The sequence below is a fragment of the Paramacrobiotus metropolitanus genome, unplaced genomic scaffold, assembly GCF_019649055.1.
Source record: "Paramacrobiotus metropolitanus isolate TYO unplaced genomic scaffold, Prichtersi_v1.0 Parri_scaffold0000020, whole genome shotgun sequence".
Taxonomy (NCBI): domain Eukaryota; kingdom Metazoa; phylum Tardigrada; class Eutardigrada; order Parachela; family Macrobiotidae; genus Paramacrobiotus; species Paramacrobiotus metropolitanus.
Genome location: NW_026570240.1, coordinates 287,134 through 301,419, shown reverse-complemented (window position 1 = coordinate 301,419; position 14,286 = coordinate 287,134). Strand labels below are relative to the sequence as shown.

General features: G+C 43.0%; 3 protein-coding genes across 4 annotated transcripts; all 3 read right to left on the bottom strand.

The window, feature by feature from the left end:
• Nucleotides 1–976: 976 nt before the first annotated feature.
• On the bottom strand, nt 977–5,315 carry LOC129586348 (uncharacterized). Its single transcript, XM_055479530.1, has 3 exons — nt 4,772–5,315; nt 1,903–2,424; nt 977–1,200 (listed from the first exon to the last, which is right to left on the bottom strand). The coding sequence occupies exons 1-3, from the start codon at nt 5,109–5,111 to the stop codon at nt 977–979; spliced, it is 1,086 nt and encodes a 361-aa protein (XP_055335505.1). The 5' UTR covers nt 5,112–5,315.
• A 2,227-nt stretch (nt 5,316–7,542) lies between these two features.
• Nucleotides 7,543–11,612, bottom strand: LOC129586346 (tetratricopeptide repeat protein 17-like). Its single transcript, XM_055479529.1, has 15 exons — nt 11,246–11,612; nt 11,065–11,158; nt 10,907–11,002; nt 10,767–10,845; nt 10,583–10,697; nt 10,307–10,423; nt 10,073–10,182; nt 9,842–9,989; nt 9,627–9,766; nt 9,420–9,556; nt 9,296–9,354; nt 8,771–8,979; nt 8,448–8,685; nt 8,143–8,367; nt 7,543–7,917 (listed from the first exon to the last, which is right to left on the bottom strand). The coding sequence occupies exons 1-15, from the start codon at nt 11,387–11,389 to the stop codon at nt 7,543–7,545; spliced, it is 2,286 nt and encodes a 761-aa protein (XP_055335504.1). The 5' UTR covers nt 11,390–11,612.
• A 265-nt stretch (nt 11,613–11,877) lies between these two features.
• Nucleotides 11,878–14,133, bottom strand: LOC129586305 (protein MIX23-like). 2 transcript variants are annotated; one of them, XR_008690117.1, is made up of 6 exons: nt 13,464–14,133; nt 13,126–13,251; nt 12,880–13,038; nt 12,672–12,731; nt 12,296–12,555; nt 11,878–12,152 (listed from the first exon to the last, which is right to left on the bottom strand). XR_008690117.1 is itself a non-coding variant. In XM_055479448.1 (5 exons), exons 1-5 carry the CDS (start codon nt 13,587–13,589, stop codon nt 12,499–12,501), a joined length of 528 nt encoding a protein of 175 aa, XP_055335423.1. In that variant the 5' UTR covers nt 13,590–14,133; the 3' UTR covers nt 12,227–12,498. The 2 variants fall into 2 exon arrangements, 1 of the variants encoding a protein (XP_055335423.1); XM_055479448.1 differs by lacking the exon at nt 11,878–12,152 and having other exon boundaries at nt 12,227–12,555.
• Between the last annotated feature and the right edge of the window lie 153 nt (nt 14,134–14,286).

The window sequence follows — 14,286 nt, the reverse complement described above, 5'->3', positions numbered from 1 at the left end:
TAATTACCGGGAATCACACTAGTATTGCTCTTGTGCGGTTTGTCGTCCCGTTCCGAGCCACCGCCACTCTTCCGTTACTGTTACGCAGTCAGTAAAATACAGTTCAACTGGACCTGCAATAGATAGGTATTTATTATATAAACCTGCGTGCGTTCTTTTCTCTACTCGTATTGCATTTGTGGGCTGTGGCTATGTGTTCTTCAAACCGGACACGTACAGTACGACGGCATTTAAACGGCAAATTAAGATTTTTGACAACCTTAATTTTATTAAGGACTGCAACACGTTATCTCTTGACAGAGAGGGTTTATACAGCGCAAGCTTGGGGACTACTCCTTTAGGGTTGCGTAATCGATGAAGGTATCAAATTCATGCCACAGGTTGTTATTTGCTTTATGTAGGGTACCATGTCGCAGTTCCGTGCTTTTAAACTGGCCTAAAGTACGGCGCAACTGGCCACGGTGAAATCGCCAAATCGGTACCAGAGGACGCCAGTGCTATATTTTTTCAAATGGCATTATTTGAATGCAAGAAACTACAGTACGATTATATTGGTCCGCACTTCGAATTCGAATTCGGTTTTATGTGGTTCCCAGTTCTCGCAATTATCGGTCATGGCATCTGAACGCATTTGCGCTATAACGCTGCTGTTTAGTATCATTTTGGTAACTTACTACAATTCGCACATACGTATGCTACATGCCGTACTTGTACTGGTGATCTGAGATTTGCGCTAATAATATGAAATGGCTTTATGCTTTAATCCCTTCCACTCCTCTAGATGACGAAGCTTTACAATCCAAATTCACAAAATTAAAAACATACGTTTAATTTAGCCTAGAATCCAGATCTACTCGCTCAAGTACGTAGTGCCAAGATATCTATACAAGCCATTTTGTTTGGGGCATTCGGTTGCGCAGGGCACTGGTCGCTCTCTTCCGCCGACCCCCGGTCGGCCGGCTTCGCTGACCCACGGTCACCGCACACAGCCGATCACAGAGACAGCCGCACACAGCCGATCACAGTTTAATTTGCATTCGCTTTCAAATGGCGGGACGGTATTGAAATTGGGCGTTTGCAGGATGTCGGTTGTTTGAGAACGGGCTGTAGCAGGCACATCCAGTGCGCTGTACCGCTCAGCGTGACAGTCCCGAATGCCCGTGTAGCGGGTGTGCGGGAGCATGCCAGCTGGCCGTTCCCCTGCAAGCCGAACCCCTTTTTATTGTGAACAAATGTACGGTACAAACACATCACCGCACATAGGGCGGGTGGGTTGGGAAAACAGTTTGGACTTGCAGTTTGCGCTAAAAACGTATGATTGATGATTATTATACGTACGGACGGCAGACATACCCCCTTCCAACGGTTGCGCCCTCCTTCGACGGCAAGTATGACTCTAGCTACGGCTGCTCGTAAGGCTGCGTCTACTTACGACGGCAAGCACACACCTAGCGGCAGCTAGACGGACGGCATACCAGGCCTCCAACTCTGGCTTTGCCTACATCCGACGGCAAACAGAACCCCATCCTTTTTTAGCATAACTAAAAACGTTTGTATGATTATTAGGAACTCCGTGTAAAGCCAAAGAGAGCTCGCGAGTAAAGGCACATCTCTGCACCGGCAGGCCATCGGCGGTGAGGTACAGGGCAGTGTGCGGGCTTTTTAGACTTTTTCTAAGTGCTAGGTAGCTCCGCATCGCCCGTACAGCACAGACTGACCGACCGGAAGCCTGTAACGAAATGCGACAACCTTCGCGATATTGGTCAGTTTTAGATGACCGGAGGTGCAAATAAACCTTCCCTTTTTCATATGACACATCCTTGAACAATATAAAGTGGCTTCCAGATAATGGGATAATTTCTCCAATGCGCAGAAAAGCAAAGAAACACAATGTAAACATGCTCCAGTATAAGTGTTTTTCAAAGGGTGACAGAAGGGAGGAGCAGTCGATGTTAAGTTTCATAATTCGCATATGATCGATAGTAATTGGTAGTCTACGATCAGAAACAGTACCGCGCAGACGCTTGTAACCAATGAGACATTGTGAAATATTCGGTGCATTGAACTCAAAACTGAGACCACATTCTCTGAATGCATTAAAAAGTGCTGATAAATAAACTTTAGCTGATGAATAAGATAAGCCGCTTTCGAAGAGAAATGCCACGTAACGTAATACGGTAGATTTAGTAATGTGTGCCGAAGACAGGCGAAACTTTCTGCAAAACTCAATAAATCTGTTTAACGCACTCTGATAAGTTTTCCGGGAAGATGTCGCAATATGATTAGAACGCAGTTTATTAATAGTTGAGTCAAGAGAATTTAATGATACATCAGGTGATAATCGTAAAGCTCGCGCAAGATATTTTCCGGCACTGGCGTGGGGTTCAAATCGGCATTTGGCGCTAACATGAGAAATCGATTTATCTGAAAACGGGACAAAGCATCAGCAATCTTATTATCGATACCAGATATGTGCTTAATCGTCATTGTAAAATTAACTCGTGCTGCTATGGCCACCATTCGCCGCATCAGCTCCAATACAATCTTGCTTCGCGATTTATAATTTTCCCACGCCTGAGATGCACCAAGATTGTCACAGTGGAAAATTACTTTTTTTCCTTTTAACTGTGATCCCCATAATGTAAGCGCTACAAGTATGGGAATGATCTCAAGGCACTCTATGGAAAATTTAGCGTCCAAAATATTAGGTGGCCAGCGTAGCTGAAACCATGCGCCGTTAAAATAACCACCGCACCCAAGCGTAGAAGAAGCATCAGTAAATAACTGAATCGCATCGCAGCGAGTCCAGTTAACCTCTAAGAATTCCGCTGTGCCGTTCCATTTTGGAAGAAACTCCAACCACCAATCAACATCTTTGTGGAAGTCGTCGTCAAGAAAAAGTTTTTCCGCATTAGTGACCGATGACAGATTAGCAATCAGCCTTCTCGTAAACAGCCGACCGACCGGCACACATTTAGACGCAAACATAAGAGAACCGATTAAGCTCTGAAGTTCGGTACGAGTACATACAGTTTTCGTCTTCCACATAGTGAGCATGGTCACCATTTCAGTCAGCTTGCCATGCGGTAAGCTAAGAGTTTGCGAAGCCGAATCGAGAAGGATGCCGAGAAATTTTAGTTTGGTAGATGGGCCTTCGGTTTTTTTAGTAGCAAGCGGCACGCCCAACAAAGTGCAAAGGTCACTAAATTTAATCATCAGCTGAGAACAAAAATGTGAGTCAGAAGTAGTGGCTAGAAAGAAATCGTCAACATAGTGTAACATGTAAATATGACCAGTTTCATGCACAAAGATCCAGTGTACAGCATCAGAAATCAGACAGAACAAATACGGAGAGGAACGCGAACCAAAAGGAAGAACAATATCAAAGTAGAAAAGACCGTTACACTGATAGCCAAGCAAATGCCAGTCAGCCGGTCTAACAGGCACCAAACGGAACGCATGCTGAATGTCGAATTTAGCCATCAACGCACCTTTACCCAGCTGGAGAAGGAGACGTACTGCATCGTCGACGCTACAGAATGTTAGCGAGTAATCATCTTTGTTGATGTAATCATTAACGCTTTCTCCAGTTGGGCGAGACATATCCATCAATATGCGGTATTTTCCATCCGGTTTAGGCCTGACGCCGAGTGAATTTATAACGAATGTACTAAATGGCGGAGTAATAAATGGTCCGACTGAATGCAGTAGTGAAACTTCCGTATCAATTTGATTTTGGAGGTGCTGTGAATACATACGAGCGGACGCTGCATTAGGAGTAGATAGAGTACGAACGGGACCTCGATAACCGATATCCGCTCCAGAACGCAGTACCTGCAGTACTAATGAAACGTACGGTCGATCCGGGTGCATTTTAGAAAATGCGCAAATGCATCCGCTTTCAGTGGCGTAATGATGCTATTGGGCACCGTTGCCTGCTTTTGCTTTGCACTGTGGTTCGCGATGCTCCCGCTGCCCGCAGTTGGCACATCGATGCTGGCGGCCGTAACGGCAAAATATACCAGTTGTGCAGTGTCCTTTGTTCCAAAGGTGGCAGACTTCGTCGATTTTAGATCCCCGTTGCCGGCGGGAGGTTGAAAAGACTGCCCAACCCAGGAGGTACGGCGGCTGCCGGCATTACTGCGCAGCAGCAACGGACATTCCGGTCGAATATGGCCGAATTCACTACAGTGGTAGCACTGGATGACGTTGGTTCGACTCGCACCAATAACGGGATGATCAGTATCATGCCCGACAGGTTGAGATAAATATTCTGTATAAGCATCATCGTTCTTTCGGGACCACTGCAAAACGTCATCAGGGTTGCGACAGACTGCAAGCCGAAACTGCCGGTCGTAAGCAAGCCATTGTTCGGTTGCAATGCCTTTCAGCGCGGCTGTCTGAGCAATGTGATCCATGTACTTAGACATCGGCAAGCTCAGTTCCGGATGCACTGCACACCGATACATTTTAAGAACATTAAATGCTCTGAACCACTGGTGGAAATCGCGAATCGGTTCGGTCTTTGCCGCGGATGCCTTCGACGTGGATGGTGCATGTGACATGCAGATGTTGGGCAAAAGGTCACTGAGGTTTACGAACTCTTTCTTACTGAACAATTTGTACAGCAAAGGTTTGTCAACGGGTGTCAGCAAAATCTTAACATTTTCCGGTAGAGAATCGAAAATTGCAGTCGCTTTACGGCTAAGAGTCGTAGCAGCATTACCGGTGAATGAGACGCCGGGATCATCGCTTACGGTTACTGCATTACCTGGGTCAGACACAGGTGATAGGTCGCGCAGGCGGTGCTGTAAACTGGCGGACTTGCCGGACTTGCCGGAGTTCTCGATTCGAACACGGCTTGATAACGGAGAAAACGACCGCACACTGTTGTCGGATGCCGGAACTACTGTGGCGACGGATGCCGATAGATCAGCGATCTGTTTCTTCAGTAGTTCTAATTGTTGTTCCATTGCCGATTTCTTTTTGGTGATACCGGGATTAGTAGTTGCGCTTCGGGTGCTTCGTCTTGTGTTGGTGACACCACGTCCGGATCCGCGAGGTCGCCCACGCCCACGATTCGAACTGCCACGTCGCCCGTCAGGTGCCATAATATGTGCGGGTACAGAGGTAGTGCAGACAGAAAAACACGAGATGATGTGTGCAGTATAGCAGTACTCCGATCAGTTCAGACGAACGACTCAACCGAACAAAACAAAACAGTTTGGACTATATACACGACGAACCCACAAAACAAAACAAAACAGTTTGGACTTGCAGTTTGCGCTAAAACCATTATTCGGAGCAAAGCTGAAGTCAAGTGTAGACATGTAATGAAATGCCGAATATGAATGATTAAACACATGCTATACAGCAATGTAAGGTAATACTCTACTATAGCATCATGTGTAGGATGTTGCCACGGAAACCAGCGGTGGGCTGTCTGGGAAAACAACTGCCGCTCATGCAAATTAACCGCAATTAAATAAATTTAATTTATCTTTAATTTAGCCTAGAATCCAGATCTACTCGCTCAAGTACGTAGTGCCAAGATATCTATACAAGCCATTTATCAGTACCAGCAAGTAAATTAGTAAGTACTGTAATACTTCAGATTTAGTTTATTAAATGAGGGCTTGTGGAACAAAGGGAGGAAAGCAAAGCGTTCGTGCACTAAAATGGGACATTTTCTAATAATTTTTGGCACACATACTAACTATCGCAATTGTTAATATGTCTCTGACCGACAACCATTGTTGCATAATCATCCCCAGAATCGATTCTCTCATCTGCGTACAAGGCGTCACATCGATACCTTACATTTGCAATCTGGGTCAGACTGTCATGAGGTCAACCAGCAAGTAATTGATAGCTAATATGGGTTAGTAGATATATCTTTGGTAGAAACAACAATAATTCCCTAGCACACTGCCAGCCGGGATGGCCGAACTGGCGATGGATGGGTGGGAAATGTCGATGTTATAGCACACGTTAGGTCTTGCAAAGTTGCAGTTGATACAGTTTCCATCTGTTTTGCAGCCGGTTTTACTTTTTTACCGGGATAAAAAAAGTGATGGTTTAACATAGCATTAATTGCTGCTTAAAATTCGATTAACAAAGTTCAGACGACAGAATATGATCGGACATCTTAATTTTGATCTCTATATGATTACGAGATAGAAAGCGTTCCCGAAAATAAATTTGGGATAAATATGACGAGTATTTCGAATCGGCATGCATGCAACCACAAAAAGAACCCGGGTTATGGGCAAAAATGCCACCTCAACCTGCTTAAAACAACATTTTTTCGGAAACTACACAGTACAGTAACCGATGACCTTTACCATCGCCTCGCTCTAGTCTGTACAGAAGAATTATACTGTCCGGCATTCTACGATTACTCTAGAGCAAAGTGATAGCTTTTTTACATAAAAAGCGACAGTATTTCTCTGCTGGCAAAATTTCATGATTTGAGCTGGTACATGCATATTTTATTGCTCGCATGCGATTATTCCTTCCTTAGATTCGAATCTAAGGAAGGAATAATCGCAAGCGATTTTGACATGAATTCATGTGGGGTTGTCAAAATCTGCCACATGTTAATTAAAAATTTACAATCAACTTAAACTATTAAACTTTCAAATTAATTTAAACTTATTATTTTACTGCGATGCAGATGCTTTAGCATGACTACGCAGGGTGGATGTCTTCGGGGAAGTGAAAATCTGCATTAACAGAGATTTCGGCTGTTCGCTGGGTTTTTCTTTCCACGTTGCTGTACTTGAGCCATTTCACATAACGTGACATAAGGTCCTCCTCATACTCTTAAGTCTTAGTAACCGAATTACCTGGACATTACTTGCCTTCGTCGTCAGAATAATACTACAGCGTCACTTTATTAATGGTTCAAGTGGGGAAAATTTACGCATCTCCTCTTTTCTGGCTTTTCGGCAGACTGTGAGAATTTAGGAAGGCTTATCGTGCACCACCGGTAAATTGTCGACTTGATAGAAATGATTATTTATTTACTTTTGATAAAGTGCTCAGATCACAATACCGTTCGCTGCCGTTGGCAACGTTAATCGCGAAATACACTCAGGTATCCTGACCGGAATTGATAAGATCGGTTACGCAACATCAGCGGTAACTTACATTTTCGTGGCAGTGTTCTACTTTTGAATGCACTTATGGTTAGGTATATTGTTTGTGTACCAGTATAGCACAATACCCGTAGAAGTACAAGACTATTGATTTTTCCCCCGCGATGCAAACCTGCGACTAGATCATGCGCGAGTCGCAGATTTCTAACAGCTGTAGGTGATGTAATGATTAAAATACTGCATCAATCGCCACCACGACGTGAAACTGTTAGGTATATATCTGATACACCGTCTGATTTGACTAAGGTAAATGCAACATGCTATAGGTGACACGGAATCATGTTGGACTAATATTAGCAAACCCCATTTGTAACCCGATTTCCAAAATACCATTTCTAAGCGTAACGACCGTAATAAGATTGGCAAAATAAATCGTCATTCGTTATTTCGCTTTATTTATTTTTTTCGGCTTCTTCAGATCGTTAATCAGGTTGTGAAGTTTCTGGCTGAAATCAGAAGATTCGCCTTTAGCGGAATTATCAGACGTTGTGCGCTTACTTACAATTTGCAAGCCAGTGCTAGTATCAAAAATGCCAATCTCAATCACACCATTGCCTAGACTTTCCAGGACTTTATCAGCCGAGAAAGACTTTTCAGTTGCACCCATGGCTATCTGGGCGCACCGAGTTTTCCGTAACGCTTCCAGTGCAGGGTAGAACGAGACATCCTGCGTGAGGGTCAGACGATAGTTTTTCACAGCCAAACTGAGGAAACCATGAGCTCCGAGAACATTTCCCATCGTAAACAATGTAGCCGGCTGTAAAAAAAAATGAAAAAGAGTGTTAACTCGATCCATAGTTTCGTAAAACGACGTGAAATTTATGCAAAAATAAGGAACGAACAATGAAATATTATCAATTCATAACATTTCCGAAAGGGTGCTGTTACGGGAATTTATGGAAAAAATATGGTACTAGTTCGTAATGTGTTACTGCATTATTCTTAATTCTACTCTAAATAACTACTGTGATGGTTCGAGTACCTCCAGAGCCGTAACCTCTACTGCTTCCTTAACCATCGCCAAGGACATCTCTGTTTCATTAACGAAACTGAAGAAAGTGGCCATGTTTATCAGCACCACATCTTTGAATTTTGGAGGCACATCAGCATATGCACGCTTCAAACATTCCGCTGCTCGTATTGTGGCCCCAATTGCCCTCCAGTAAACCGCGGCCATATTATAGTACATCCAAGATGGCAAAATTCCCTACATTCCATCATATAATATTATGAATTTTCACACGTGAACTGACATCAGCATTAGGCAGAACAATGATCATGCCATACCAAAATAAACGCCATCGACATCTTGCGCCCAAAAACTTCCAGCCGTTCACATTCCGCTAAGTAATCAGAGATGACCTTGATCATTCCGTGATCCAGGTAACGTACAGAATCATCGCTGTCGAACGCCTCATCCATCGCTGCTGCTAATTCAGAAATCTGAGGTGCACTATACGGCTCACAATATGGCAACGGGAATCCGTGGCCAGGCAAATGCAGCGGACCCACAACAGACCAAAATCTAGGAATAACAACACTATTTACATAACGCTACAGACAACAAAATAAAAGGCTTTGCACTCCGAAAAACAAAAAGTAAAACTTACGGGAAACCTTTATGTTCCAGTAGGATAAGCACACTTTCAGTTTTAAAATTTAACCTTTCTTTTGCTACATGAAGAGCGCACTCTTCACTTGTGGGCCAATCCGTCGCAAAAAAATGATAATCGGTTTCGGGAATAAAGACCTGTCCAAACTTGATTGGGTCTGACGGATCACTAAGATCCACAGAACTGAGCCATCGAGGAGGCTCTATCTACCAAACCAAACGTTGATTGCAGCCGAAAAACAAGCGAAATCTACCCGTAAACCAATGCACATAAACTATGCACAGACTTACAACCGTGACAGATATACTAGCATCATCAGTAACGTTTCAAACATTAAAAATGCTAGTGAAATGCAGTGAAGAAAACTCTACTCGCAGTGGGAGGAGGAGAAGAAAATGCAGAAATCAGGATAAAAATGTACTGAAATGCGATTCTGAAACATCACCAAGAAAACCTTTTCTGCACTGGAATTTATTCCGCACGACTAGAAAATTATGTATCGTATTCGCTACTCAAACAAACCGGAGAGATCAGATCGGTAATCACATATGAACCGTCCGCTTGGAATGTGTGACTGTACCCTGAAAGTGCTGCGGTCAAATTATAAGATATTTACTTTTTCATAAGCGCCATCGGAAAAACATACCTTTCCCATTTTCGTAGTCACCAAGAAGGCCTCCAGCCGACGGTCGCTTGGCATCGTGTATGGATGACATCAAATACTCAATCTTTCTAGTCGTTTCTCCAATTTTTTCAAACTGACGGATAACATCCCGCAGTCCTCTGAACACCATCACAGCAAGCAAGAATTTATTTGCAGATAACACCTGCCGTTTTTAAATCACAACCCTACTTGTGCTGATCCGACAATCCTTTATGCACCTTAGCATGGCACTTGATAGCAAACTGATAATCCCGAAGTTTATTCTTTCGTTTGCTAAGCCGGATGGCTTTCCCAAATGCCTCCACGGCTTCTTCGAACTTCGAAAGAGACTGCGGATGCAAAACGTTAGAACGCAGCTACAGTTTACAACGCCAAAATTTGCAAAAAAGCAAAAAAATGCGTACCGCTAACATAAATCCCAAAAGTGTGTAACCCGCAGAGGTCTCTCCGCTCATATCTAGCGCCATGCTAGCCATCGCCAATGCATCTCGGGGATAATCACCGCGAAATAATAGAGAAGCCATATTTAATAGCGCAATATCCCTATGTTCTCTAGAAACAAATGGTTCAATGATACCTCACCATCAGCCGAAACCGATTTAATAATAATTCGTGCAGCAAGCTAGAATACTCACCGAGGTGAAAAGTGCAAAGCTCGCCGTGCACATTCCATAGCAGTATTGGCATCACCGACAATCCGATAATAAAATGTTGCCATGTTGAATAAAATCCACGAAGTATTATTCTAGAGAAGACAAAACGTTATCAATGCAAAACTAGAAAGAAACAAGAGGGAAATAGAAAAATCATCGTTGTTCGACGCGCCCATGAACACAAAGCAAAACCAGAAAAGCGACAATCTTACACACTTTCTTCATAGCTTGGGAGACACTTGTTCCGTATTCCACGGGAGTTAAACCAGCCGTCACTTCACGAATGATGTCCCCTTCGGGAGCTACTTGCAGACCCCGCCCCTTTTGGTAACCCTAAACAATGGCATACGTTTACAGTCGGTCAATAAGCCAAAACAATTTTTGCCAAACCCACTGAATAATACGTAAATTGCGTACTGAAACCCATCTCGTCAAAAAGGAAACAGATTATTTAAAAACCATCATGAAACACGATGAGGCTTTCCAGCTCACTTTCAACTGTCCGAGCAGTCCAACGGTGCTGTCTCCGTTGACAGATTGTGCACAGTCAGGTACAGCCGCTGAACGAGAAATTTTGGTTCTAGAAGTTGTAATGAATTCCTCCGTTCTACATATAGAGCACAAGTGAAGCTTAGCAAAGGTGCAGGCAAACGTACAATGTAGTGAATGTACCTACTTGAACCCTTTTGCTTCCAACGAAAGCACAACGCTTTCGAACAAGTTGAGTTTCTTGTACAAATCACCAGCGCGCATACCTACGAAGTACGAATCAAACAACTAGGAACGATGCATTTTCTGCATCAGAGAGTCAATTACAGTCAGGTTCGTTTCTCAGTATCACTTTCTCAATATCCACATCGTCGTCGTCGCGGTTCATCAGCTCATCCAGACGACTGCGCATTTTGCCCAAAGCTAGAAGAAAGCATGTACATGGCGATGGAAACAACTGCATGTGACAGCATGTCTTCGAATACCTTCTTCCAGCTCCTGCATTTCGGTAATGCTTTGTTCTTGGTCTAGGAAGGCGAAGACATCGGCAGGATTCCGCACGGCGAACAAAGAGTCCATCTGGCAATCAGCAAGTAAAGTGCATTATCGTACGTACTGCTTTTGCAACCAAGCTGACGGCGAAGCCCACACGACGACATTGCCTACCTCCACGTGTATTCGCCCATCCTCACTGCTCAAAAATAATTCCGTAGCAGGATTCACTTGCTGATTGTCAAGAAAAATTACACAGAAAACCAAAAGGCGCGGAAGAAGGGGAACACTCCGCATGACTGCGCAGAATTCGCTCATCGCGCAGAACAAAATATATAAACGACACACTTTCTGTTTGTGAAGCCGTTGTTATTATGGTTTTGGAATGGCTTCGGCAGCATTCGAAAACCATAAACAGTGCAGACGAACGCAAACACCCTGATGGGATGCAGTTTGCAAATTTTGGAGTTGCTAAATCTCTAGCATTCCAAGGTGCGTGCTTCCGACTGCCCTCAATAACACATCCTGCGGCCCTGCGCTTTGGGTCTCGTTGCGCAACAGGCTAAATTTAGTGAATGGGAGTACTCCAACAGTCCAACTGGTAGTAACCGCAATAATTACGGAGCGTGTTATGGTAACCGCCCACCCTTCTGCATGGCGTCTGTTATGATTTCTCTTTTCGCAATGCGAAAGAAATTTTCGTCAGTTAACTGCGTACTTATTACCCTAGATATTCTGAAATTATACGAGCAATTCAAGGAAGAGCAGGGCGCCCATGGTCTCACCGGCACATTCATATTTATCTGTAATCGGTTTTCAAATAAGGATGATTTTCTTGAATAATTAGAAGTAATTGTAACGTAGGTTTTACACATGAGTAATTAGAGAATTTTAACATATAGCGGAAGTAAGCTATCATATTTAAGAAATTGTGCATTACGACTTTAGAGATATTAATAGATAATCCAGTTTCAAAAAATAGTATGTAACTACGCATAGATCCGTTGGGCGTTCGTTTGACAGAATTATCAAGTTCGTTCATCCACACAAATCCCATTTTCGAAGTCTTGATCATCCAAATCTACAAAGTAAATGACGCCGGTTTCGCGAAGTTCAAAAATGTTCTTACCTCACGATCACCTATACTTCAAGAAGTACAGATATGCTGGTATTGCTGCTTTATGTACCTCAAGAAAGAGATATGAGAAATTTATTCCTACGCACCTTGCAGACGAAACCACATGACTGCGACAAGCACAATCGTCAGAACGTGTCGCCAGTTATTTCAGTTCGTTAAAACAATGTAAGACGATAAAAAACAGATAGCACACTAATCCTAACAAACAACAAATGCACTCGCATCCAGGGCACGCTCGACTGATCACAGCCGGTTGTAAGTTGCAACCACATTCGGCGAAATGGTCGTGCTACAAACTATTTCCCAACGGAGGTTGGTAATGCAGTTTGCAGCGATCGTGGAACACCTGCAACAAAAACCATTCATGAAGACGCTGTGTAACTGTACAGTAGTGTACACTTTATATAATCCGCGCAGCAATTTCGCACATAGTCCCAGTTTGGCTAGCTTCGCTTCTCTTACCTTTAAAGTCCGATCTTTGACAACTTCCTCCACGTTAAGTTCCGACTGCATCAGACGCAACTGAAAAATTTCGATAATAAATATGGAATATGGATGAAAATGCAAAATTCACATAGAGTAACAGCCACTGCGAGAAAAGGGCTTAATTTACAAACAATTCCTTATTGTAAGTAATTCCTTGGCCGGAGAGTAATTATTATTTACGCACCTTTGTTTGTTCTTTTCGGAGGGATTTGAGGATATCATTTTGAGCACTGCTGGATTCCGAAGACTGATTCCGGCGTTCCTTCAACTGCGAGATGCGTTCAGCTGTCACATCGACACATTTTCTAATCGCTTTCTCTCTTCCCAGATAGGAACTTTGTAACTGTAAAATTGCAGTTATTTGGCAACAATGTTATAAAAATTGAATTAACAAATAACAATAACCAATACAATCATATACTTAACACACATCAGAAAACAGCTTCCTGCACAATTCCTTCGGGTTGGCTTGAGATGAAAAGGAATCGGTAGGAATTGTCGTGTTCAGCAGATAGACTATCCTGTCATCAATCTGACGCAAATTCTTCAGGGTCTCCTGAAGAAAATATGATCAACCCGTGTGAAATCAGTTTCCAAACCTTGAACATAACAGCGAGAAAAACAATCTGGCAAGAAACTTGTTAAAGCGTTAATCATTTACGGCTAAGCCATTTTGCTCGCACATGCGAATGCAACCACCAGTTTCCCGGTATACTTAAAAAAACATTCAACCTCCAGTAACTTATCAAAACCAGACTGCTTTCGCACCTGAAAAGCACTGAAGTCCTCGCAAGATATGGACGCGGGTACGGGTTCAGCAGCACTGCGAACATAAGTTTCACCGGTTGCGGCTTGGTGAAGTTCTTTTGCAACGTGGGGCTGGAGATGGGCCATATTTTCCTTAAGCTCTTCCTGAAAGCCGGTTCTCAGTTTGCAACCATCAGTTAAATGTGCAGCTTGCGCACTAAGATAGCCGGTGCCCCGCACTTCGGAGGATCCAAAGTCGTGCGTTTTACGGTAGCCAGTGAGCCACTTAACAGCTGAGCGGAAATTTTACACAGGGCGCAAGAATAAATCCAGAGAAACCGAAGTCGAAGAAATTCACGGTTCGTAAAAACCAAAATTATGTTAGGTGCTGTCGTAAATTCATAATACAGTCGTAAATTCAAACTGTACTGCACTAACTTAAAAATAGGTGAACTTTCATTAAATTTTTACTAGAGTACAAGCAGGGTAAATTAAAAGAAACATTTAATGGGCAACAGCCAATCCACATATCGGTATGCTTCCGCAGGTTTACACTAATTAAAATGATTAAATTTTAAACATTGACAAAACACCCATTATTGTCATTCAAAATCTTATGATGGGTAAATTATGGGTAAATTAATGTTTTATTTCACAATTCATTAATTTTTATGCGTTGCTCGTATAAAAAAAAAACTGAGCTATTAATTAATAAGTCTAAACTCTAAAGGATCGCCAATAACAGCGGCATAGCTACCACGGTACGAGTAGTAGTAGTTAAAAATATGCCCCTTACCTAAGATGCCTCTTAGGTAAGGGGGCATATATACGACGATCAACCTCG